At 37.6% G+C, this 27,888-nt stretch overlaps 1 protein-coding gene across 3 annotated transcripts in view; it reads left to right on the top strand.

Annotated features, from left to right (window-relative positions):
* Dip2c (disco interacting protein 2 homolog C) overlaps positions 1-27,888 on the top strand; it is a 353,635-nt gene that overhangs the window by 193,909 nt on the left and 131,838 nt on the right. For all 3 annotated transcript variants that reach the window (XM_050142287.1, XM_050142289.1, XM_050142290.1), the window contains 6 exons: positions 1,735-1,845; positions 14,485-14,610; positions 18,002-18,211; positions 21,110-21,244; positions 22,748-22,867; positions 24,410-24,607. In XM_050142287.1, the coding sequence (XP_049998244.1) occupies positions 1,735-1,845; positions 14,485-14,610; positions 18,002-18,211; positions 21,110-21,244; positions 22,748-22,867; positions 24,410-24,607 (900 nt within the window). The remainder of the gene's footprint in view (positions 1-1,734; positions 1,846-14,484; positions 14,611-18,001; positions 18,212-21,109; positions 21,245-22,747; positions 22,868-24,409; positions 24,608-27,888) is intronic.

Here is a 27,888-nt window from a genome sequence, read left to right as displayed (position 1 = left end):
AGCTTGGGGAATTTTGCAGAAGACAGGGATGGCAGAATTGTAGGAGCCACAGAATCAACTAACCTGGCCTCAAGGTCTCACAGAGACCAAACCAACAATCAGGAAGCCTGCATGGGACTGACTTAGGCCCTCTGCTTATATGTTACAGTTTTGTAGCTTGGTCTTCTTGTCGGTTCCTAACAGTGGGAGCAGAGGCTGTCTCTGACTCTTGCCTGCTTTTGGAACCCTTTTCTCCTACTGGGTTGCCTTGTCCAGGCTTGTAGGACAGAAGTGCTTAGTCTTACTGTAACTTGATATGCCATGACTGGCTGATATATATGGGAGGTTGTAGTGGGCAGGCGAGCAGGCCTGTTTTTCCTCCTGCCTGGCTCCCGCATGGTTAGCTTTACACCCGAAATAACAACACACAAACTGTATTTATATAAACATTGCCTGGCCCATTATATCTAGCTTCTTCTTGGCTAACTCTCATATCTTGCTTAACCCGTTTCTAATAATCTGTGTAGCACCACGAGGTGGTGTCTTACTGGGAAAGATTCAGCATATCTGCTCCATTGTGTCTGACCAGAGAGGAGAGGCATGGCGATTGCTTCACTCCCTCCCAGCATTCTGTTCTGTTTACACCGCCTACATAATTTTCTGTCCTATCAAAGGGCCAAGTCAGTTTCTTTATTAACCAATGAAATCAACTCAAAACAGAAGACCCTCCCACATCAGGAGGCCTGCTCTTTTCTGAAGAGAAAGGAAGAAAAGTAGATGGCCAGGGTAGCAGAGGTTGGGGAAGGAACTGGGGGGAGAGTAGAGAGGGAGGGGAAACTATGATTGGACTGGAAAAAAATTAATTAAAAAAAAAATCAGGGCCATAAACCCAAATGTAAATGTCCACCCAATGCAGAACTACTTGGCTTCATAAGTTTGACATATGATAAGGAATATTAAACTAGGCTCATCTGAGAGCAAATTGTTACTTAAATTCAGACTTTTTTGGTAACTTATGTTTTATGTCTTATAGTTATCACTTTTTTTTTTCTAAAGAAGCAACAATTGTCATTAGTACTCAGTGGGAGCAATTTTTGTCACAACTGTAAATATGTACTCTTTCATGCTGCTTAGTTTCATCTACATTGTGCCCTTTGGCGCTGTGTTATGTCAGCCTAATAGTCTGAGTAGTTGATATAAGGGTCAGGTTTGTCTTTGAATCTAAGGTAACATTTTTGATAATTTATAAAATACATCTTCACCTACTTAGCATTAAATGGAGCAAGTTTCTAGAGTTAGAAATTGGGAATGTCAAAAGCTGAAAGTTGATGCTACAAATGGATAACTTCCCAGTTATCAAATACAAATAGTTTATAAGGTTTATTTTAAAGCTGGCTTTATTGATAATAGTAATTTTAAAGTTTCTCAGGGCTCTTATGATCTTTCTGTTCATTCTACAAAATAAAAAAATCATAATTTGATCCTATGTCTTAGATTTCATGCTTTGGTGGACACTATAATAAGAAAATCACTTGCCTGTAGCCTGCCCACAATGAGAAGAACTTCTCTAGGGCTCAGCCTTGCTTGTGTCTCACCTTCCTGTTGATCTGCAGAGTGACCTCCAGGTTTCTCAACACTACCTGGTCTAATAGGTGATAGGAATGTAATGAGTAAATATTTATTGTAACTAAGTTTCCCTAGCGTAGCTACTGAGAACAGCCTCACCCTCATTCTGCTGTTTTATCTTGTATCCAGGAGTGGACCAAGCTTTGCCTCAAGAGCGAAGGGCACCTGTCACTCCTTCCTCAGCCTCTCGATACCACCGCCGAAGATCCTCAGGCTCTCGAGATGAACGTTATAGGTCAGGTAAGGAATTGTATGCAGGCACTAGACTTACCATACTTGGGTGTGTTATTGTGAATGAACTGGGTCCCCATTTTCATTGTCTATGAGGTAGAAGTTCAGTACATTTGGACTTTGCACAGGTGAAGAAGCTCTAGCTCATGTGCCAGTGTATGTTCTAGAAGAGTGGTTCTCAGCCTAATGATGTGACCTTTTAATACAGTTCCTCATGTTGTGGTGAGCCCAACATAAAATTATTTCTTTGCTACTTTATAACTGTAATTTTGCTCATGTTATAAATTGTAATATAAGTATATGATATGCAGGATATCTGATATGTGACTCATTTGAAAGGGTTATTCAAGGGGTCTCAACCCATAGATTAAGAACCACTGCTTTAGGATACCCACTCAATCCATAGTAACTCTTTTGTGTTTGGTAAAGTAATAATTGTTACTTCTTCAAATACTTAATACCTGTAAATAGAGATAAGCCGGCCATTTTAGCAGTGAATTTGCACACAGAAAGCTTTCATTAGGAGATTGTTTTTTTATTCACCCCTTCCCACTGCCCTTTCTTGTTCCTCACTCCCTCTTCTGGATTCTGTGGGCACCTGCATTCACGTGTGCACATATCTGCATATTTTAAAAAATAAAAAGAGTTGAGAAAATAAAGTTTTTTATCCTACTGCTATTGTATCTTTTCAGTTTTCTGGTAGATATTATTTTTCTTGAGTAAACAGGGATGATTTAAGTCATTTACAAGGAAAGAGATCCTAGTTCCTTAAAAGGTATGAAGGTCTCTGACCACTTTCAGTAAAGCTGTTTTCGCTGCTTCAGTGATCAAATTATGTTACCTATAAATAATTCTGCTTCCTTATAGATAATTAAACTAATTAGCAATCAATTCAGTTAGCTATATAATAGCAAATTTAATTTCTCTTGGCTATATTTTTCTATTTCAGTTGAAGATCACAAAACCACATGAATTCTTGATACTTTAGCTCAGGCCAGGAACTCATATAATATGGCAAAGCATCAAGCCCCATATAACTGACTTACTACTGCAACCCAAATCACAGTGAAATGGTAGTCCATGTTAATGGAAGCAGAGAAAGTAATTGGAATTCACAGCTGGATGGGATGGAGATGTTCACATTTTAGTTCCTACCCAGTTACCTTGGCTCTAAAATTGTGACAGTTTGCCTAAGGCTCACTCACTAGTATTGAGACTTCAGGTGTGAATCGCTATTTCTGCTACAATTCTTTATAAGAGCATGTACCCTTCTGTTCTTTTTAAGTTAGTAAATTTGGAAAATAAATGCCTGTGAAGACATTTATTGGGCACTTAGACTATTGTGTCAGACACTGTTAGATACTTTGCTGCCTTTATGAGGTCTAAGTTAGAGCTTCATTTCTAGTTATAGTCAATATCCTACTTGCATAATCAGAAACTTTACAAGAGAAAACCTTTAGGTTTAAGTTTACATGTTATTAAAAAAGAGACCGTGACAATGAGCAATATTAAAAGTCAAATGCAAGAGACTGTTTTGTGATGTGCTTAGTATGGCTTGAAAAACCATGGGTTGGTTGATTGGTTTCTGCTTTGCTGATGATATTAGGCACTCTGATATCAGTGCTGGTCTCCTTTGCATTCCAGTCTAAAACAGAGCTAGCAACTCTAGAATGCCCTCCTTTCTGGGAAAGATCCATGAGGTTCTTGTGTTTTCAGAATGATACTAATATGCTACTTTACAAATTCTCATTCTTACAGAGTAGACAGTAGTTGTTTTCCCAGAAGTTTCACACATGTGATGGTATATGGTGACAATAAGTGAATTCTATACTTGTTAAGTTTTGTTTACCTTAGTTTTTATCATTTGTGTGTAAGGTTGGTGTAGTGGTCAGAAGACACATTTGTAAAGTCAGTTCTCTACTTTTACATTTACATGGGTTCTGGATATCAGACTCAGGTTACCGGGCTTGGGCATCAAACAGTTTGGAGCTACTGATACATCTTATTGGTCCTTACTTAATTTTTTAATATCATAAATATGAACATTACCCATTAGTTAACTAATTTTAAGCTTAACTAGAATTTAAAAGCTTTCTTTGAGTTAAAGAGTTTGGAAATTATTGTCACAGATTTTTTTTAAGTGTTACTGTTTTAAAAGTTGAGAAATGATATGAGCTAATAATTTTAGTATTGAAATTTAACTCTTAATCTGTTTTTTTTTCTAATTCAAGATGTGAACTTAGTAGTTACTAGGGATAGACTTGTATATCACTTCTCTGTTCTTTTTCATTCTTTCTTTTATTCAACAAATGTACAAAATATTTTGTGTACTGAGCACTTTGCTATGAACTGTAGCTGAGACAAAACTGTAGCAACACACAGTCCCTGCTATCAAAGAGCTTACTAGAATAATTTTTTAATTGGAGGTTTTTCTTTCTCAAAACAGCTGGTTTTACTGATTTTTTATGGAGGATCTTAGGGCATAACCTGTGCTTTCTCTGAACAACTCAATTTCTTCCTTATTGATTGTTACAGAATCTTGCTTATTTCCTTATTATGTTAGAATACTATGGGCTGTTAGACAAATGTGCACACAGTAGCATTGAGTTAGTCTACAAATTTTACTTACTATCCTCAGAATGGTGACAATCCCTCTGTAGAGGGATGCTCTGTCCAACAAGGTTGTCAGTATATACATGAGACCTGTTAATTTAAAAAAGTGAAGACTAAATTTAAAATTCTGTTCTACCTTACTAGGAACATTTTAAGATGAACAGCTGTATATGAAAGCTTGTTTGTTTCCCAGCTGCCCTGACTTGAAATAATTGTACAGAAACCGTATTAATTAAAACACTGCTTGGTCTATTAGCTTATGCGTATTTCTAGCTAGCTCTTACATCTTAAATTAACCCATTTCTATTAATCTGTGTATCACGACGAGGTTGTGGCCTACTGGCAAGGTTCTCTCCAGTGCTTGTCTCCTTCAGCAGCTAAATGGTGTCTCCTTGACTCCACCTTCTTTTAGTTTCCCCACCTACCTTTATTCTGCCCTGCCACAGGTCAAAGTCGCTTCTTTATTAACCTATGATAATAAAACATATTCACAGCGTACAGAGGGGAATCCCACATCAAGCAGCTTCTGTACAGCATACTGCATATAGGAACTTTGCCATACCTATTAAATGTTCTATTATGGGTGCATTGTTCTGGGAACTCATGGAAGAAAAAGCAAAAGATGCCTTTAGAAGAGCATACAGGTTTGTTGACTCCACGCTAAAGAAAGCGAAATTAATTTGATTACCTATGCCTAATCAATAGAAGATTAGAAATGTGAATCTAGCAAAAATGTTTAGGGTAGACTGGTAGGATTGGGATGGATTTCTAACTCTAAGCAGAAACAGGTTGAAGGACTGTCAGATTATAGATATGAAGAAAGGAGGCAGAATTAAAATCTGTAGGGTGCAATGGAAGTGGTACTTACGAGGAAATTGGTGTCAAATACTCAGGAAAAAGAAACATTCTTTAAAGTGAAAAAAAAATGAGCATTTAGAAAAGAAAAATTAACTCCACGCCAAAAAGAAATGAGAAAATAAGGAAGGCAAACTGAAAATCAGGAATGTACAGATCCGTTTTTAGGTTGTAAGACACTCAGAAGCTATCAAGCTTATCTTCATGTCTCAGAAAAGAACGAACATGCTGAAAACTAAGAATTCTTCCTACATTCAAAGAATTGTTGGATCAAAATCGCAAATGAATAATAATGTATGCAAGAATATGAAAAGATAATCCTCAAAACCTGATAAAATCAAATTCCTATGGCAGCTTATTTTCCTTCTTCCAGCAGTCATTATTTGCCTGCAGTCCTTTCTCTAGGAGTGAGGCCCTGTGAAAAATTTCCCCTTCTGTGTTAACATGTACATTGGTATAGCTATTGTTCTGGATTGTTTATGTAGCCATCTCTAGGAGAGATGTTTCACAGCAGACTCCCTAATTGTTCTGGTTCTTACTACCCTGTTCCCTGAGCCATAGATTTCATAGCTAAGCCTGTCTCTGTTTACACACACACACACACACTTTGTACACACACATATACAACAACAATAAAGAAAAAGAAACTATCAACTTGCAAGAGGGGATATGGAAGGGAGAGTTATTGGGAGGAAAGGAAAAGGAAAGTGGTGTAATTCTATTTCAATTACCCTAGCAGCACAGACACTGAGAGAAACAATTAATAAATGGGCCCTCCCGAAACTGAAAAACTTCTGTAAAGGAAAGGACACCATCAACAAGACAAAACAACAGCCTACAGAATGGGAAAAGATCTTCACTAACCTCACAACAGACATAGGTCTGATCTCTAAAATATACTAAGAACTCAAGAAATTGGTCATCAAAAGAACAAATAATCCAATAAAAAGAAATAGAGTACCTAAACAGAGAACTCTCAACAGAGGAATCTAAAATGGCTGAAAGACACTTAAGGAAATGCTCAACATCCTTAGTCATCAGAGAAATGCAAATCAAAACAACTCTGAGATTTGATCTTACACCTGTAAGAATGGCCAAGATAAAAAAACACTGTTGCTAACTTATGATGGAGAGGTTGTGAGGTAAAGGTAACACTCCTGCATTTCTGGTGGGAATTCAAGCTGGTACAGCTCCTTTGGATGTCAGTGTGGCAATTTCTCAGAAAATTAGGAAATAACCTTCCTCAAGACCCAGTAATACCACTTTTGGGTATCTATCCAAAGGATGCTTAATCGTGCCACAAAAGACATGTGCTCAACTGTGTTCTTAGCAGCATGGTTTGTCATAGCTAGAACCTGGAAACAACCTAAATGCCCCTCAACCGTAGAATGTATAAGGAAAGTGTGGTACATTTACACAATGGAGTACTACACAGCAGAAAAAATAACGACATGTTGAATTTTGCAGGCAAATGGATGGAACTAAAAAATATTTTGAATGAGGTAACCCAGACCCAGAAAGACAATTATCACATGTACTCACTCATAAGTGCTTTTTAAACATAAACCAAAGAAAACCAGCTCACAAATCACAATCCGAGAGAACTTAGACAATAATGAGGACCCTAAGAGAGACATACATGGATCTAATATACATGGGAGAAGTAGAAAAGTTAGGAGTTGACAGAGATTAGAGGTGGAGGAATGAAGATCAAGGCACTAGGGCTTGAGGAGCATTGAAGGTATCCTGTATGATACGACACTGGTATCTTCATGTTGTTTCACACTGTTATTCATAACACATTGATTATTAACACAAAATATGCACTTCATAGCATGCATTTTATTTAACAATTTACCATTGTTCCCTTATTAATATCAACCAAATGTATCAAATTAACAGAGATGGAAGCAGATGACAGAATTTTCTCATCATTTTTCAGAATACCAGTTATTTTCAGAGTGAGACAGAGTATTCTGAGTGTGCTGCTGCACATCTTCTTTCCCAGCACTTGAAAGGCTCAGGCAGGTGGATCACAACTTTTATGTGAATTTGGGCTACATATGGAGGTTCTATCTCAAAACAAAATGGAGTTATTCACTGGCTCCTATAGAGAGTTTTGCTGTTCACATGTGGTTCATAGATTTTTTTTCTTGTAGTGACCAAACAGGAACACCTATATCAGAATACATGTATCTGGGTGACTGGCAGTCAGATGTGCACCACAACTGCCATGTGTTCCACAGTATTGCTACAAGAATTCATGGTACAGGGGGCTGGAGAGATGGCTCAGNATATATCACAATTAATCTCTATCCATTGCCTCCCCTGGCTGATATTTTGTGTTTTCTTTAGGTAGTGATTCCATTTATCTATCCACTCAGTAAATCTTATATATACAATGCTATATTCATGTGCATTAGATTTTCAGAGCCAAAGTAGCTTTACATAATTTAAGCTTTGTGCCCTTGGACTCACTTCTTCCTGCTCTGTCCCTTCAGGGTGGTCACCTTTTAAGAGTTTGTGCAATTTAAGTCTGGAAGGATGGCTCTGTGGTTGAATACTGGGTGTTCTTCCAGAGGACCTGGGCTCAATTCCCAGCACCCACATGGTGATTCTCAAACACCTGTAACTTGGGGATCAGTTGCTGCTTCTGGCCTCTGGTGGCATCGTGCACACACAGTGCACAGACATGAAAGCCGCACACATGAAATAAGAACAAAGGGGAGTTTTTGAGTCAATGCTTCATTCTGTAGCCTAGGCTGACCTAGATCTTGCAGCAATCTTCCTGCCTCAGATTCCCTAGTGCTGGAATTGCAGACATGGCCACCATGCACAGCTAGCCTGTGCTTCTCTGGAGTCTTAAGGGGCGACCAGAAACAGTGCATGGGAAAACAGTCCTGGGAAAAGTCCTGGAGGGGGCAATGGCTCTCAGCAGAGTGATTCATTGTTGCAATTATGCTTTTGTCTACCTTCCTTTTCCAGTGCCTGGGGTGGAGACACACACTTCCAACACCAGCACTTGGGATGGCAGGAAGATTAGGAGTTCAGGAGCATCCTCAATGACACAGGAAGTTTTGGGGCAGCCTGGGGTACAAGAGACCCTATCTCAAAACAAAACAAAATAGGAAACTTTATGTCTTTATTTGGTTTCTGTGGTGGTGAAGAACACACATGTGCCATGTGCAGAGGTCAGTTTTTCCCTTCCACCAGGTAGGTCCCAGGGATTGAACCCAGTTCACCAGACTTGACGGCAAGCACCTTTACCTATGGGGCCGCATCACAAGTCCACGAAACGTCAACTTTTAAAAAACTGTAAAACTTACTTTTTGCTTTTCCTGGGCTACTGAAGATAGATATCGCACTGAAAACAGAAAAGAGGGAATCCGGACGACTCAGCATGGGTGAACCTTGCTCTAGAACACATGTTTGTGAGCACGTGTGTGCTTACAATGGTAGCAAGCGTTTTCACCTCCCTAAGAACACGAGTTTATTTCCTCAGCAACTATGTGATGTTATTCACATTTTATAGATGATGAAATTGTATTCTTGACCTAAGAAAATATATTTAAGCCTAGTATGAGGGTACATGGCTGTAATCCCAGAATTTGGGAGGCCGGAGGATTGTTATGAGTTTGTAGCCAGCCTGGATTATGTATGGATATACTGCCTTAAAACACAAGACAACAAAACAAAATTTGTACTTAGAGTTAATACAGATGGTAACAAATAGAACTGGTATTTTTCCACCAAAGCCTAGGTTCTTAATCCTTTTGTTTCTAAAGAAACACAGATGTATTTTTCCATAGCTAAATTCATTGTGCCTTCTATCATTAATAAAGAGCCTCAGCTTATAGAAGTAAATGAAAAGAAAAACTTCAAAAGTCTATTAGAGGAAAGTAATAAGGTAGATAAATTGTTAGAAGCCATAAAGGTCTATCTTCCAACCCAGTTGGAGGAGTGGGGACTGACTGAGTAGACTTACGAGCCAGTCAGTCACCCACGGTGATTATTTTAGAAAGAGATGTTTTTAGGAAATAGAGACAAATGAGCCAGAGTTGCCCAACATTTTGCTGTATTACTGAGCTTTTAGTAAACTCTTGCTGAGGGAGACACTGGTGCCTTTTCCTCAAGCACTATATATCATGCAAAGGTGTTTATTATTTCCAGTGCTTTCTGAAATTCTGGTGGAGAAATGTCTCTTAGTATGATGTGCTTGAGGCTATAAATATAAGAAGTTCCTAATGAGTCATTTACTAACAGTAGTGACCTGTTAATTTAGTGCTGTGTAAAGCTGGTCTTAAATCATTTAGTGTCTATAGTTGAATGCTTTATAGCTGTCAGTAGAAGGAAAGTTATACAGTGGATAAACTATAAACTTTTAGAGCAGAGAAGGGCACAGACAATAAAGACTCTATATCACTGAAGGAGCAAGTTATCAATTTGCTGTACCCAGTTCCAAAGACAACTTCTATGAACCTGAGTCCTGTATAGATTTTGGCTAGCTGTTCCATCAAGGACCACTAAATGTAGTTCAGGATCAATGACTTTACTTCTTTGTCCTGTGTCTTTTGTAGGTCTCCCAACTTTCTTATTCATGAATGATAGGTTGTCTGATGCTTCCCTAGGCAGAAGCCTTTTCCCAAGACAGTATTGCAAATCACAGCACATTTTTCTTAGTGCACCACAGTCCATGCTATCAAAAGATTGAAAAAGTACTCTTTGTGGGAGAACTTAGTCCAGCTATCCCTCCTAGATTTCTTTATGTCTATCTCATTTTGTACTTCTAGGTTATAGTTTTGCTGCTTAATTTATTTTTTGCTTTGATACTATATTAAGGTCACCTTGGGATCTACCACAAAGTCATTTTTCTATTTCTCTGACATTATAAGCTGTCACTTCCTAGCTTTTGGCCATCTTTTGGTACTCATGGGTAGTGACAGAAAGAAAGTCAGTTATCTCTGCAGCATAGTGCACATGTAGAGGCTAGGTCTTTTCCTGTGAGGTTTGTCTTTGTAGTCATTTGTATTTCTGACACTCAATTGGAATTCATGACACGGTCTGTATGTCCAGTGTAATCAGCAAGTCTCTTAAGGTCTTGTGGACATTACAGACTCACATTAGGAAGACATCATGACATCTCTGTGTAAACCGACCCTCATTATCTGGTTAAATACCTTGGCATGAGTGAGGTTTATTTATTTTTTCCTTTTCACCATTTCCCTTTCACAGCCTCTCCTCTAGTTTTTAATTCATTTGGCTGGAAAAACTCCATCAAGAACATTTTAATTAAGATTTTGTGGGACACTTAATCAAGTGCTTTAATGGGTTTCTAATGCATCACAGCTGGTAAATTTCATTCATAGACTCATGAAGATAAAAGGAAGATCTGTTTTGTAGCATCCTATTTATTATATTACTGTTTTATCCTTAAAGTTTTTAATTGCATGTGCTCTTTTAGAATTTATGTGGGGTTTCACGTTATATCTCAGGTAATACCCATCCTTTCCAGTCTTACATGTTTAAACAGTTCTTGTTTCCTTTGTCCAGGGTACTGAGACTGGTTGGGGTTTTGGGGGACTTCCTGTGAGTCCTTGGTCTTCACACCTTTCAGGAGACAGAGCAGACACCATAATGTTCTCATTATCCCTGAGCCCAGATCTTAGCCTTGCCCTTTTCTCCTTTAGGATTTGACTCATTTACCAGCCACTTTTCCTGTGACTGTCACAAAATAGCTAACAAGAAGCAACTTAAGAAAGAATTTATTTTGGCTTATAGTTTGAGGGGATATAATCCATTATAGCTGAGAATGTATGGTGGCAAGAGCAAAAGGTTACTGGTCCCAGTGTATCCAAGGTCAAGCAGAGAGCAATGAATGCCAGTGCTCAGCTAGCTTTCTTCTTTTTATGCGGTCTGGAACTCACCTGTAGCACACAAAGCCCATTAAGTGATGCGATTCACATTTAGAGATTCTTCTTCCCATACCAGTTAACCAGGAAACTGGGAATAGATTTACCTCAAGATACCACTTTTTGGGTATTGTAGTGTGGTTTGAATAGAATGATACCCCCCAGTCTTGTTCATTGCTGTTCTACTAATAATAGTCAGAAATAGGAAACAGCCTAGATGTCTGTCAACACAAATGTGGATAAAAAATGTGAGGTGTTTACACAATGGAGTAATTTAATGTTATTAAATTATTTAATGTTTTGAAAAAATTTAATGTTTTTAAAAAAATGAAATCATGAAATTTCCTGGTAAATGGAAGGGACTAGAAAAAAATTTCTGAATGAAGAAAGCCTGACCCCAAAGGATGAATATGGTATATATTTGTTTATATGTGGATGTTATCTATTAATTATTCAATAAGTAGCCTACAGTCCATATCACCACAGAGCTTAGGTATAGAGTATGGGACTAGGTGTGTATGTATGTGGTGGTGGTGGTGGTGGTGGCGGCGGCGGCGGCAGTGGTAGATCTTTCTAGGACAGGGAAATAAAATAGATAGTAAGGAAATATAGGACAATTGGAATAGAAGGATCAAAGGGGGAAGGTAAGGTAAGGAGAAGTGTGGAAGGTAATACGGGGAAGGACAACTAAAACTAGGGGCCATTTGAAGGGTCAAGTGGAAGCCTAATACAGTAGAAGCTTCTTAGAATATGTACATATATGAAAGAAACATAAATGGAATCACCAAATAACTTGGGAGACAAAGCCCCAGGTAAACATCCTTTGTCACTAAATGAACCTCTAGTTCCATAATGGGTTACATCTAATCAAGTTGTTGGTCAAAGGGGCCCCGTGAACACCACCAAACAACTGAGGCTATTTCCAGAGCTATTGATTGTTCTCCATAAATTGTTAGTAACTCAAGACAATAATTAGCACAGAAATGTCAAACTGGTGCTTTCTTAGAGTTTTTACCCCTACTGACTAATGTTCATGGTACTGGAAGGTACTTTCCATACCAGAGGAGAATAGTAAAATCCAGCTGAGCTACAAACCCTAAGTTACACAAAGGTGACCCAGGTACAGTAGTGGCACAAATCTTTGGGAGTAACCAACTGTGCTGGATAGTTTTATGTCAACTTGGCACAAGCTAAAGTCATCCAAGAGAGGGGAAACCTCAATTAAGAACATGCCTCCAGAAGATCAGGCTTTAGACAAGCTTGTAGGGGCACTTTCTTAATTAGTGATTGATGGGGGAATGCCCAGCCCATTGTGGGTGCTGCCATCTCTGGGCTAGTGGTCCTGGGTTCTGTAAGAAAGCAGGTTGAGCAGGCCGTGATGAGCAAGCCAGTAAGCAGCACTCCTCCATGGCCTCTGCGTCAGCTCCTGCCTTCAGGTTCCTGCTCTGTTTGAGCTCCTGCCCTGACTTCTTTGATGGCTAACAGGTGCAGTAGAAGTATAAGCCTTTCCTCCCCAACTTGCTTTTTGGTCATAGTTTTTCAACATAGCAATAGAAACCCTAGCTAAGGCACCAACTAATATCTGATTAGATTTAAGGTCCACTCCATGAGATATAACCTATACCTGACACTGCTGGGGTGGCCAGGGACCTGACTAGAAAGATCAGGGATATAGCAGAAATCCAAATACTACTTTTCTGCTAAAGGAAGGTAGCAGTTCTACTATACTTGTAGATCTCTGTCTTGTTCAGCCATCATTAGTGAAGCTTCCACCTGCAGTAGATAGGAGCAAAAACAGACCCACAATGGAACAATGTTCAGAGAGTGGGAGACTTTGGAACACTCAGTCCGAAGTGGGATGTCTCCATCAAATCCCTCTTCTCAGAGCTCAAAGAACCTGTGGAAGAGGAGGCAGAAACATTGTGAGAGCCAGTTGGTATGAATGACATCAGAGAACGCCTCCCAAACACAGTGGAACTGATGCACATATGAATTCACAGAGACTGTGACAGCAAACACAGGTCTATGCCTAATGTGGTTCCAGCACTAAGGCACAAGCCCTCATCCCTAAACTAGAAGTTATTTCCAGTTGATAACTGCTCACAAAGGAAAAATTAGTTTTCTTTTATGGAGTTTCATTGAGTGTCCAAATCATTAAGGACAGACCCTATGCCCAACAGTAAATGGCCAACACAAAACAAAGTCATTGATATTTTTGGAGATTTCTGGCCTCATAATGCTTTGTCTATGCATGTTTTTACTTTTTTTCTTTACAAGTCTTTTTTTGTATATATTATGATTTGTGGTGTTGTGTTTTTATGGGATTTCTGAGTTTGTGAAAGTGAAGTGTGTCTCTGCATCTATATGTGTTTCTTGTATTTTCTCTTAGTCTTTTCCCCTTCTGTTTGCTTTTTCCTATTCTGGTTTCTTTGTTTTTATTTTACCTTATTATTTTAGATACCTATTTGTATTTTAATGAGAGAGAGAGAAAAAGAAAGGGTGTGGATTTGGGTGAATTGGGGAATCAGGACGATCTGGAAGGACCAGTGGGGAGACGCCTCAATTAGAATAAATTGAGTGGAAATTTTCAATAAAAACTATGACTTATACCTTATATTTTTCATCAAATAAATAGACAAAATGCTGAATGTAACTCAGTGCTTGCTTCTTTCTCATTACTCTAAATCTTTAGTAAAGATGCTGCCTTACAAAGTAGGCATTTAGGCTAGGGATGTGGTTCATTGTTAGAGCTCTTGTCCAGCATATGCAGCATCTTGCCTTTCATCTCTAGAAGTGCAGAGAAATAAACATAAAATTGGCATTTGTTAATATGTGTGGAATTGATATAATGTATTAATATTTATAAAATGACTAACACAGTCCCTGGATTGTAGCTTATGTTTTCAGACTATGAGTTATGAGGCATATATACTTCCTCTAATGGGATATTGGAAGGAGTTATCAAGCTTGAATACATGACCTGTAATAGTCAGGGCCCATTTACTCAATGAAAAGCCATGAGCATTTTGGAGCCAATGTTTTTTTTTCTTTTTTTTTAAATAAAGATTGAATGCTAATAAAGTGAATAAATTTTAATGTTTTTTTCTACTGGGTATTTCAGCTGGTGGGACTAACTACTTTTTTTACCCATTTATTTCTTAGCCTAAGTACAAAGATTCCATGTACCACGGGTACAGAGAGTTGAATGAAGGATCTGTTTTTAGGACTTGGGTCTGAATGGTGGAATAATTGGACTCTCTCTTGGTTTCAGATGTTCATACAGAAGCTGTCCAGGCAGCTCTTGCTAAACACAAAGAAAGGAAGATGGCAGTGCCCATGCCTTCCAAACGAAGATCCCTGGTTGTACAGACCTCTATGGATGCCTATACACCCCCAGGTTAGCAACACCTTCAATGTTTATGCTTCTTAAATGTGTGAGATGTCTTCCTCCTTATAATTAATTGATAACTATCTCAGCAACAGCAGTCTTTAAAAATTTAAACTCTTTAAATGTCAGAATACAAAATAATGGGCCTTATCACAGCATCTTCACATATACATTGATTGCTGTTACTTATCCTCCTCAGAGTCCTTCTGATGCCCATCTACATCTCATTCATCCCTTAATCCCCCCCCAGTTTGTCATTCTTTCCCTTCTATGTCACATGCATCCCATTACTCTCTTGTTCTACCTCCTTTAGATCTTATCTCCTTCTCTATAGTTCCTTTTCTGCTTTCATGTTCACACACACATACACCTAGATTCCATATGTGAATGGGAACATGCAATGTTCCTCCCTTAGTTGCTTAGTTGTATGGTTTATTTTCCTTAACATAATGAACTCTCCTTCTCTGTCCATTCTCTTGTAGATCTCGGGATTTGACCTTTTTTTTTTTTTACCATTGAGTAAAAGTTTATTGTGTATAGTGAACCACAGTTTTTTATTGATGGGCATATAAGTTGGTTTAGTAATCTGGCAATTGTGACTTCTGCTACAATAAAAAAGAATGTGCAAGTATCTGTAGTGTGTTGACATAGAGTCCTTCAGGTATATCCATCCCCAGGAGTTAACAATTTCATGAACCATACTCCAAAAATAGTATGTGAGCTTAGCTTGGAAGGGAAATTTAACATCATTATGTATGTGTCTATATTAGTATTTTATATTTTCATAAAGATTCAACTATAGTCACTCAAAATCCTTAGAAAATTTTACTCATTTATCCATATAGAAAATATTATACCTTTTAGTTATAATTGAAGATAGTTTTTTTTCCTGCTAGATAGATATATATGTATATATACATACATATAGATACATATTTATATATCCTTAAATCTTTAAATACTAATATCATATATTATTATGTTGTGAAAAAAACCAAATGAATTGTTCAATCAATTTAGATGGTGATCTAAAACAGGAGTCACTTAGACGTTACCTGTGGAATGTGAGATAGTATTTTAGTTTCTGCAGGCTTTCACAGCTCCTCAACCCTGATAGTATAGTATAAAAGCAATCATTTCTGTGTGTCAGTGGATGGAAGTGCTGTAGCCCAGAAAAAGTTCACAAAAACAGTATCCATGATTTGATCCAAGATTTACTAACCCATCGTCTAAAATCGTTAGAAGCATTGGCCTGTTTACTTTCTGTTTGCTTTGTTAGTGTGCTTTTATGTGACTAATAAAATACTGGTTGCTGTATGCTTTATTTAAAATATTTTAGAAGGTCGACATAGTCACAATTAGGAAAGTTACGAAGCCTGGTACCTGCTTGCCTGTGGTGGGACTTTCTGACTATGCCGAAGTGTGGGAGATGGAAGAGTGAGTGAGTGTAAGAGTGAGAGGTCCCATGGGAAGACAGGAAGCCAAAGGAACTTGGCTAGTCTCAGTTTTTGTAACAGCCTATTCCCACAGGAACTAAGAAGGTCCTGTGAAAACACCAGAAGTAAATAACCTCTGGTGGCACTAAATCATTGTACCCAAAGAGCTCAGGAGCACATTTTTCAGTAATTGAGAATTTTGGAGGATTTATGTTTAAGGACAATTTCCTTATATTCCTAATATATTGAATGTTTTCATCCTGAGATGCCATCAAATACTTTTTGTAGTCTTAGAGGATGTCACATTTTGCTGTTCTTTAGTGTATTAGTAACATTAATTCACTTTTAAATACTAACCTGGACTTTAATTGTGGGTTTTAGTGTCCTGTTCTAGCAGCCACTTGGTCTTAGTGTATCATCTCTCTTGTATGTTGCCTGTTTATTAGCTAACTAATATCTTGTGGAGGATTTTGTGTCTGTATCCTGAGGGATGCTATTCTATACTTTTATCTTGAAAGGTGGTGTGGGTTAGATTAAGAAATGAAATGTTAACTAGAAAGGAGCATATGAAGAGTTTCTGGTAAGAAGCTTGTAGATGGCCTTGATATATGCATTTAAGCACTTCTCAAAGTCTTAAGAATAAATATATAAGATGTTTAAGTTTTTAAACAGTATTAAATATAAATTATGCTAAAAGGCAAAAAAGGTAGGAGAAAAATTTTCTAATATTCTTGTTTTTCTAATATATTTCTAAAAAATTCGCAGAGCATGTATTATGATAAAGTGATGTAGCTATTTTTAATGATGCTGCTTCTGCTCTTTCCTGTTATATATTTCAGGGCTATTTCTGAGCCTTCTTTTTTTTTTTTTTTTTTTTTTTTTTTTTTTTTTTTTTTTTTTTGGTTTTTCGAGACAGGGTTTCTCTGTGGTTTTGGAGCCTGTCCTGGAACTAGCTCTTGTAGACCAGGCTGGTCTCGAACTCACTGAGATCCTCCTGCCTCTGCCTCCCAAGTGCTGGGATTAAAGGCGTGCGCCACCACCGCCTGGCCTTTCTGAGCCTTATTTCCTTTTATTTCACATACCTTACCTCTAGTTGAGACCCTAAGTCATTCTTACAATATAGGTTAGATAACAAACACTACAGTCATTCATTCTTAACCCCTTCCTGCTAACTTAAATGGTATTAAATGAAAATATATCTATTAATTTTTGTGAATAATGTGCATTTTCCTTAGGTTATCTCATTTTTTTCCCAGATAGAAAAATAAACCAACTAAATGTGAGAACATTTTCTAATAAATGAATGCTTTAAAAATGAATAGACTTTCATTCAGCATGAAGTGTGATGTAATGAGAGTATGTAATAAGCACTAGAGATAGAGGCAGAGATCACAAAGTGGCTTGGTTACTAGAGAAGGAGATATGGTGTGTGTGTATTTTATAGTGGGTTCTTCTTTAGCTGCAATTTCTTCATCAAAACTCAAAGTCTGAGTAACCTCATAGGCAACTTGTACTCTCAGTAAGACTAAAAATAAGTCATATTTCAAAAAGTATTTTGGACATCCAAGGAATCACAGCAAACCTATTTGTAAACAAGTAGAAGTAGCTCAAGCATGTGTTAGAAAATTGTATCCCATCCTATAACTTGGTGGGTGTGTACAGAGAAGATATTGGCTTCTTCCTAAAGAGTTACTCCTGAGAAAATAGGTATCTTTGCTAGTATCTTAATGTCCAGATAAATGTCCTATAGTATACTTAATGTATTTTAGTTATGAAACTTACTGAATATAAAAGTTGGATTATGCAAAGAATGGAATAACTTTTCAAAAATGTTTCAAGCCAAAAATTACTGGGTTATTATTGTTTGATCTGAAGGAAACTTTTGGCAGTATGTGGTAAGGCAGTGATATTGAAGACCATCTTTACTGTGCTATTTAACAAATCAAATCTCTTCTTGAAAATAGATACTTCTTCTGGTTCAGAAGATGAAGGCTCAGTACAGGGTGATTCCCAAGGAACCCCGACCTCTAGCCAGGGCAGCATCAACATGGAGCATTGGATCAGCCAGGCCATCCATGGCTCTACTACATCAACCACCTCCTCTTCCTCCACTCAGAGTGGGGGCAGTGGAGCAGCACATCGGCTGGCAGACGTCATGGCCCAGACACACATAGGTGAGTGAGATGCACATAGCGTGGAGGGCTGGGTGCCTTTGTCTTTGCTGGTGTCTGATTTGTTCTTGTCATTTTCTGAGTTAGCACTGAGTGTTGGTTTGTTCTCTACGAGTGCTCTGGTTATAGAATCTGATGGACACCTGGGTTACTTCATTGCACAAAACATTTCTCAAACTCTTGCTTTATGGTTATTCAACACCTCAGTCTCTTGTAGCAAGAATTCTCCCAGCTTTGTGTTGGTGTTAGGCCTACATTAACTATAAACTGGTTGGCCTATTAACTCAGGCTTCTAATTGATTAACTCTTACATCTTACATTAACCCATAATTCTTGTCTGTGTTAGCCATGTGGCTTGGTACATTCTATCAGTGAGACATTCTCATCTTGCATCCTCTGCATCTGGGTGATGATTGCAGACTATGAGCCTTTTCTCTTCTCAGAATTCTCCTATTCTGGTTGCCTGGCCTATACTTCCTGCCTGGCTACTGGCCAATCAGTGTTTTATTAAACCAATACAAGTGACACATATTTACAGGTTATAAGACTATTGTCCCACAGCAAAACAGATTATAAAGTATGAGCTGCTGTTACTTGGCGGGGGTGGGGGATGGGGGAGAGTGTCATTTGTGGAACTTGAAGGACTTAATGATTTCTGCCCAAAGGCATTCAGATTGTTTAGGTACTTCATACTATTCTATATGTGGACTCTAGAATGAAGAAGGCTGTGTAGATTAGAAGGTGAGCTAGAAAGATGGCACAGCATTTAAGGGCACATACTGCTCTTGCAGAAGACCTGAGTTTTTCTGCCAACACAAACATTGGACTATTTACAACTCCCTGTAGCTTGAACTCCAGGGGACCCTGGAGTAGCCTCTTCTGGCCTCCAGACACAGCTATACTCATATGCATCTATCCCCAAGATTCATATACATAATGAAAAATAAAAATCTTAAACCCACAAGGTCAGAAGCAAGACCATGGGACATCTGAAAATAGTTGAGGTGAAGAGGCAAGCAATGATTAGAGAAAACGTATTAGATGAGTATGTTGTATGAACTGTGGGGTGATGTTATCATCCTGGCCCATGTGCTTGTGACTTGCTGGGTTCTAGTCTAGTCCTCACTCTCAGGGCTCAAGTAGGACATCTTGATCTCTGTTGTTATTCATTTTTATGTGGATTAAGATGCTCAAACAGTTCAATGGTAAGAGGTTTACACAAGGTAAATTGCTTGGCTAAGATCCAGTATGGTCACTCCATCATGTTACCACCGAGTAGGGAAACAATTAAGTCCTTGGAGGCAGTTGCAGATTACACTGTCATCTATACTGAGAGTATGAGTGAGGGGCAGATACAGTCTTCCCAAGTCACACCTGAAATACTGCAGGAATACCTTTCCACACCAGGAAACAGGAAATGGAATGAATGAGTTAAGAATCGCACAGTCAGCTTAGATACCCAGAATGTGGGTCTTTAACTACTTGATGGGTAGGCAAAGTCATTTCAAACTGACATTTTAAGCTTCACCCCATTTGAACTTAGTAGAATAAAGTTAAAAGCATTGACCTTTTCTCATCCAAATGAGTTTGTTTGGTCCATTGCCTGAAGAACAGCATCTGCTTTGAGTTCTCCCATTAGCAACAACTGGGATCTTGAAGTCACTTTTTCAGTAAAGGGAAAAAAATGTGAACTATAATTTCTTGCCCTTGTTCCTCTCATAACTGTTGCAAGTAAAAAGAAGAGTATTGGAACATTCTGAACAAGCAATGCTCCTTTCAAAGTGACATTACTTCAGTTTAACACATTTTGAAGAAAATTACCAGTCAGTGTTACCTTATAACTTACATTTGAAATATCAGAGAATTAAGCATTGTATGTAAATGTCACCATTAAATATATTTAGACAACATAATTTATTCTTGCTGATTGGAGCTTAGGATAGTTGCTGAGGCCATCAGATGTCCACGGTACCTGAACAAAGAGGTTACCCACCAACTGCCTCATGTAACTCATTATATTCTCTGATTTTGTTCTTTTTTTGGTCTTCAAAGTTGACTGATATTTTATTTTATTTTTTTTAATTTTTTTTTATTTTATTGAGAATAAGAAAAAAAAAGAAGGTTCTCATAATCTTACTAAGAGGACCACATATTTCTGAACAAATTAATCACTGCCTTTGGCTTTCCCTTTGTGAGTTTACACTTCGAATACTGAAGGAAATTATAGCATGCAGAATTAAATTTATCCAAACTATAAAAGGTTGTATTACTCATATACGCCAAAGCTCAGTGTGACCTAAATATAACTCCTGAGTGTGTGACATTTAGTAATTTCTCATTTGGCACAAGGATAAGTTCCTAGAATATCTGGGACTTATCTATAGAAATTGGCATTTTTAAAGCAAAAGCAAAAATCTGATGAGAATTAGAATACTTCATTCCAGAGACAAAGGCAGCCACAAAAAAAAATAAATAAATAAAGTTGGCAGCACTTGACCTTTTGCTGAGATCATCAAAAGGTTGGGAACAAGAAAATAGTGTGAGTATGTGCCTGTAAATGCTGCATGCACATTTGACAAAACTCAAGGCAAAATAAACTCCAAAGTTTGATCCCTTAGGGCAAGTTGCTTCATGTGGAACCTGTAGAAACTTCTTTTGCACATAAGACGAGAAAAGCAAGAGATAACAACCACACAGTCTCTCTCCAAACGAGTAGTCTGCTGTTCATTGTATCCACTTCCAAGTGTCAGGATTACAGGCTTGTATCACCATGTTTGTTCAAAGTGATCTTACTGTGTGAGTTTGTCAAAGTATTTTCTAGGCATTTTTGAGATTCTATTGCTTAGCCTTTGGAATAACTATAAAATTCATCAGAAAATTGTCTTCTGTGGTTCTTTACAGAAAATCATTCTGCACCTCCTGACGTAACCACATACACCTCAGAACACTCAATACAAGTGGAAAGGCCACAGGGCTCTACCACATCCCGGACAGCACCAAAGTATGGCAATGCTGAGCTCATGGAGACTGGGGACGGTATGTCTTATAGTGAGGTGCTTCCTCCTGTGTGAACACTCTTCATCTGTCCTTACTATGATTAGTATGACTCTTTCTGAGTGAATGTGCTGCTTCTAGACAAGACACTCATTGGTTCCTTCAGTCCTGCTTATCAGATTCCTCAGGAACTTTTCTAGAAGGTGACCTGACAGCGAAGAATATAAATCGTTACCAAATTGTGTAAGAATTTCTCCTTACTAAAAAGAATGCAAATATCGCAATAATTTAGCTGTGAGAAGATAAAGATTTAATTAGATGCTGATGTTTTTCTAATGTATAAATAATGTTGGTTGAGTCATTAGTGTCTTTCAGAATTTACAGTACAAGTGTTAAGACCTTGAATACCTACTTCAGAAGGCAAAATGAAGTTACATGGAAAAACAAAGTGATTTATAGGGGTGTTGTAGCCTTAGATTTTAGAAGAAGGATGTATTTTTTTTCTCAAATTGGAAATAAATTATCAGTGTTTTGATAACTTACGTAGTAAAAGGGTTTCCCTAGTTTCCATATTTCTAATCTTGATATATTATAATAACATTAATAGTTCCCAGTATGGAGTACCAATCAGCAAGTCTCAATTATGAACTTTCTGCTGTATTCTAGTTTAATTGTGTTATATTCCTGCCAGTGTCATAAAAATTAGGGTAGAGTAGAATCTGGCAGTAAAATTATCCCTTTTATTTCCTTTGTGAAAAAATGGGCAGAATAGTATCAACATGCAACCATCAATGTACCTTACAGCGTTTGTTGGTGTTATGATGACTGAGGGGTTCACAATTAAATATTTAGTTCTGGCCATATTTTTAACAAATTGCATACTTTCCTTAGCATGGTTGAAGCCCTAATGCTACTTATTCATAAAGATCAATTTCATTAAAACGGTAGCAATTCCATTTCTTACAGAATTGCTGTTCTTGTATTCTACCAAGTTGGCTTTCGTTTTCTGGTTGAAAAAAATCATTGTTGAAAATGATCATTGATGTTATTTTTTCCATTACTTAAAAACTTCTGTTATCCTTGAAATCTGTCCAAGTTTCAGTATTGGGTAAATTCTGACTCCTGCATTGTGTTGTTCAGTGTTTCTCATTGTGTACACTCTCGCCTCAGAACCACTCCTGAGATAGTAATAACATTCTTACCTGTGCTTCAAAACCACTAGTCTTGGGTCCATTTGAACCAAATTGATTGGAATTAACTGATGAGAAGATATTATGTTTAGATGTTAAGAAATATGGCTATTTTCCCATGTTTTCAGAGCTATAACAATCTTTCAATTCTGAAAGTACATTTTAAGATTAAAAACACTTTTGAAGTAATAGAGGTATAGGTTAGTGCTTAGACACCTTGTCTCACACGTAAGGCCTTATGCTGTATTCCTACTACAGCAAACAAAAACACTGTTGTTTGGAAACTTTTTCATAAGTTATCTTATTTCTTCCAGAGTTTGTTTGGTCATTTCCACCGTGGTTCCTATTTTTTCAGGTGTACCAGTAAGTAGTCGCGTATCAGCAAAAATTCAACAGCTTGTCAATACCCTTAAACGACCGAAGAGGCCTCCATTACGGGAATTTTTTGTTGATGACTTTGAAGAATTGTTAGAAGGTAAATTTTTTTTCTACCTCTTCTTTTAGGAGGTCCTGTGATTCCATGTACAATGCTATATTTTCTGCAAAATGACTTTTCTTAATAATAGAACTCTAAGCCAGAGGGCAGGTTGCTGTTTTCAGTGCATATGTTAAAGGTACACCAAGCGCCAAGCAGTTAGCACTTTGAAGCCACCTGCCCCCTCGGTAGTAATGTGACTCTGTTCTGTGATTTAGTCCTCTTTGTAAGAACTCAGTGCCATGATAGCAAAGCAAAATGTAACTGTAGAGATCCGTTGCTCAGCGCTGAAGGATACTTTATACACAAGGTTATGAGATTGGGGAAGCATGGTGAGGACTCTGCCATCCATCTCACCTATAATGAATGGGAGTCTTCAACTAGATAACTTAAAATTGAAACAAAATAGATAGGTATGTTGGATCAAACCCAAGCTTCTTGTTATCTGTTAACTGAAGCTTGTAAGACTCAGCTGAGGGATGGGGAAGATGGATGACTAATGGAATAAAGCACTTGATTGCAAGTGTGAAGATGGAATTTCAGATCCCCAGAACTCATGTAAAATGCAGTCTTGGAAAGTATAGATCACCAGAACAAGCTGGTGAGTAACACCAGCCCCATCCATGAGTTCTGGGTTTGATTGAGAGGCACTGCCTCAATGAGTAAGGGAGAAGAATGATGGAGGAAATTTCCGAACAACAACCTTCAACCTGTATGTGCATATTCATGTACACATGGGAACATATACACCACATGCATATACATAAAAATTGAAAAATAAAATGTATAGAAGACTCAGCTGATTTTCCAGATAGTAGATGGAGATGATCACCCAAACTGTGAGAGAGAATCTAGAAATAGGGGAAATAATTTCAGTTTTACACCTATCTAAAGATTTTCATTTTCTGAGACAGGGTTTCTGTGTGTAGGTAGCCCTGACTGTCTTGGAACTCTGTTGACCAGGGTACTTGAACTCACAGAGATCTGCCTCCTTGAGTGCTGGGATTAAAGGCGTGTGCTACTACCATGGCTAATACCTATCTAAACTAAAAGAAGAGGAACAGTGTATTCTACAATAAGACATTTATTTTATTTTTACTCACAAAAGTAATTTCACCATGCTTTTATTATTTTTAGAGTGTTTGTAGAAGATTTCTGCCTATAGCTCATCATTAAAGGGGAAAATACAATGTAAGAGCTGAGCCTTTTGGAGTCTTGAATACTGTGTGCTAATAATTAGAACTTTAAACCCATGCATTTAAATGTGAGACTCTAGGCATATGGTTCAGTTTTGTCTGTTATCTACAAATGTTCTCACACCCACCTGAATTCTCCATTCTGTGTTGCCTTGGAAATTGTAAGAGCTCAATTCTTTTGTTACATCCATAATGGTTTTGGTTCTAGAAAAGCATGTTCGCTGTCAGCTGATACACTTATGCCTTAAATATGAATCTCTTAGATATTTTACAAACTCTAAAATAAATTATACTAACATGGGTATATTTTTTATGAAAATCTTATATGTTTTTTAAATGTGTTTAGTTCAACAACCAGATCCAAACCAGCCAAAGCCAGAAGGTGCCCAGATGCTGGCCACAAGAGGGGAGCAATTGGGAGTGGTCACGAACTGGCCACCCTCATTAGAAGCTGCACTACAGCGATGGGGGACCATCTCACCAAAGGCCCCCTGCCTGACAACCATGGACACAAATGGAAAACCCTTGTACATCCTCACTTACGGTAATCCCATAATGTCTTTTATAGTAATCTCATAAAGTCCACTCTCTGTCCTTTGTCATTCCCGCATTTAACCACTATTGGATGGAAAAAAAGTACATTATCTTCTGGGTGACTCATTTATGTGTGTGTTGCCTTATTTGTTTCTGGTTTAAAGGTAGATAAAAATTTAAAGAAATTTTTAGTAAAATTACTTTGTGTTGATAGAGGAGTTACTACTTTTTTTTTAAAACTTAAAACTAGGAATGGATGTATAAAGATGTAATTATAACTCCACTGTGATACTAGATCTTCTTTTTGTTTTTTGTTTGTTTTCAAATGAGTAATTTCGTTGGTGATTCAGTAGGGAGGAAACCATTGGGCCTAGGCTTGAATCATAATTCCCTAAAATATCCACATGCTGTAATCCCAAATGCTAAAATTGAAAGATGATGGAAATTCCTGAAGTCTGAAATCCAAGAAGTTTTAACTCCCCAAAATACAGTTATGTAAAAATATTTAAAATTCATTAAAAGACTTTTCACACACACACACACACACACACACACACACACACACACACATTTGATTTTTGTTTTGTTTTGAAACAAAGTCTCTATGCGTAGCCCTCACTGCCCTGGAACTTGCTGTGTAGACCAGGATGGCCACTAACATGTAGAGATTCACCCACCTTCTACTTCCCTGGTGTTAGAATTAAGGGCATACGCTACACCTGGCTTAATTTACATTTTAAAGGGATATTTATATCAGAAATACAGGGAATGTTTACATAATACTTCATAGAACACTCTTAATAATATATGTAAGAATAGAGAATTTTTTTGCCAAGCTAAATGCTCAGGTTTATTCAAACAAGCCACATAGCTTTAAAAGTTACAAGCAGATAAGCTATATTCATAAAGAACCAAGTCAGAAAGCAAATATCTACATGTGTATTATTACCATTGGTAATTACATACATCCAGCTTTATAACTGTGGTCCTCTGAAATGCCATGGTGGATAGTCCAAGTCTCTGACAAGGCTAATCAAAAGTAATTTTGGTCAGTGTTGTGTTTGTAATCACCAGAGAGCTGGGATTTTGGAAAATCTTATCTTAGAAGAATACAAGTACATAATGAGGACAACCATTATTTTGAAGAAATCTTAGTGCATTTGCATATTCAAACAATATTGATACTGAAAGTCAATACTAGGCATATTAATAGAGACTAAAATGAGTTAGAGTTGTCTGGAAGTCTGTATCATTTGTACCTCCAGTATTGAAATCAGAACAATACAACAATAAAAGACACAGCATACCAAATTGTACAAAAGCAATGCTGACATTTTAAAATAATAGGAAGCTAAAAGCCTGCTGACTCTGGGGAAGCTAATGGAGTGGGTTGTTGAATCCAGAGGCTGCTGATTCTGGACTTGTGTTTATTTTATGCCTTTCTTTTCGTCCTGGTAGTGGTTGAATTCAGGACTTTGTGCAGGTCAGGCACACATACTGTCAATGAGCTAACTCCTCCACCCAAGCCTAGTGTTCTGATCTCTGGTGCAGCAAAGAAAAACTTTGTAATTCTCAGAGAGAAAAGGCAGTTTACCTTCTGCACCTGTAAGGTCCTGGCTGGTTAGATGGTTATCAGTTAATATCAAGAATGATCATCCCTACCTGGTCTAGTCAGAACCATACTCATCTTTGGACAACTTCACAGACATATCCAAGATGGTCTTTGATCAGATTTCTAGGTTTTTTTTTTTTCTGCATCATGTGATACCGTCCTGCATGTAAATTGAGACAATAACCCCACCCCCAGACTTTGTTCCTCATTCTGTCCCTCTGACAAAGTCTTCTCCTACTCTCTCAGTGAGAATTAGTTTTCAGGATTTGGCCCTCTGGGACTTCAACATCTGTAGTTTTACTTTTAGGATTGTGACTTTTTAAACTTTGGAGATTTTAATCTTTTATCATTTCAGCATTCAGGCTTATGGTATTTATAATTATTTCTGACTGACTCCACTTTGACATCTATCACTCAGAAGCAGCAAAATCTGGATACACATTGCAGAAAACTGTGGAAACAGATTTCACTTAATTCTTTCCACAGTATACTTAATGCAGACTAAATTTTTGCACATGGCCAGCTGTGCTAGAGAGAGGTCTGTCACTTAGTTGCATCACCATGGAGAAAACAGATCACAGTTCTTTCCATACTCCTGGCTTCATCTTTACAGATAACTTTCATAGCTACAGGAACAAATGGCTCCTTTTACAGCTGCATGCATGACATTCGATGTTCCTTTAAAAAACAAAACCTTTTTTTTTTTTAAATCACAAACACTTTGAATAATTGTGAGGAAAAAGCTTCAGTTTTAAATCAACCACCAAGGTTAAGCACCCGATTCTTTGTAAATAATAGAACTAAAAAGAGCCCAGCATTTTCAGAGTGGGCCCCCAGAGATCCCTCTGTGTTTCATGTACCAAAATGGGATTTGGGCTTAGAAGTATATGGGATTTGACAGTTTACTTTTTTTATGGTTCCTTTGTATTTGTGGCTACAATGAAGACTTAAAAATAGACAGGGGTTATTGTTTGGTATTTAACATAAGCTTTTTGTTGTTGTTTTTAAAGCATTCTCTTAGAAGAAGGTTTTATTAGGACTTTTTTTGTATGACCCTTATGTCTGGCCAAATTAATTCTGAAAGCTAATTGTATATTTGGAATCACTGCTGTTTTACAGCTAATGACTCCAACCCTGTCTGTGTGTCGATAGGGACCCTAGCACCAACCTTTGTGTTTGTCCCAGAAGCTGTGTGCATTTTAGTGACCTGCAAGCATGCACTAAGGTAGATTAAGTTTGTGCTCTGCAATGGTGCAGTGCTTTTGCTTGGGAAGTCAAAGATGAATGAAACTGGGTACATAAGATGAAAGTCTTGGCTATGACCATGAATACTATATGTGAATGTTATATCTGTGGGAAACAAAAATGAACCACAAATTGGTTATTTCTGAGAAAATTCAGGGAAAACAAAGCTCATTGAATTTCAGTTGTTCTAAGGCCTGAGCAAATTAGTAGGATTGAAGGACTATACTATTTAAAGTCCTCAAATATCCCTTCAGCCCTCAAATTTAGTTCCCTGTCAAGTCTTGAGACAGCCGAACTTTTAGCTGAGAAATTTAAAATATTTGGTAGAAAATATCGATAGAGTAAACCTATAAAATATCTGATACTTAAATCTTCACATTGAGGTAGAAATAGGAAGCATACTGACTAGTACCCATGGGATACCATAATCTTAA

The sequence above is a fragment of the Alexandromys fortis genome, unplaced genomic scaffold, assembly GCF_014885135.2.
Source record: "Alexandromys fortis isolate MF-2015 unplaced genomic scaffold, M_Fortis_MF-2015_v1.1 scaffold_5, whole genome shotgun sequence".
Taxonomy (NCBI): domain Eukaryota; kingdom Metazoa; phylum Chordata; class Mammalia; order Rodentia; family Cricetidae; genus Alexandromys; species Alexandromys fortis.
Note: the sequence above shows the minus strand (reverse complement) of the source record. Positions and strands in the feature narration are given on the sequence as shown.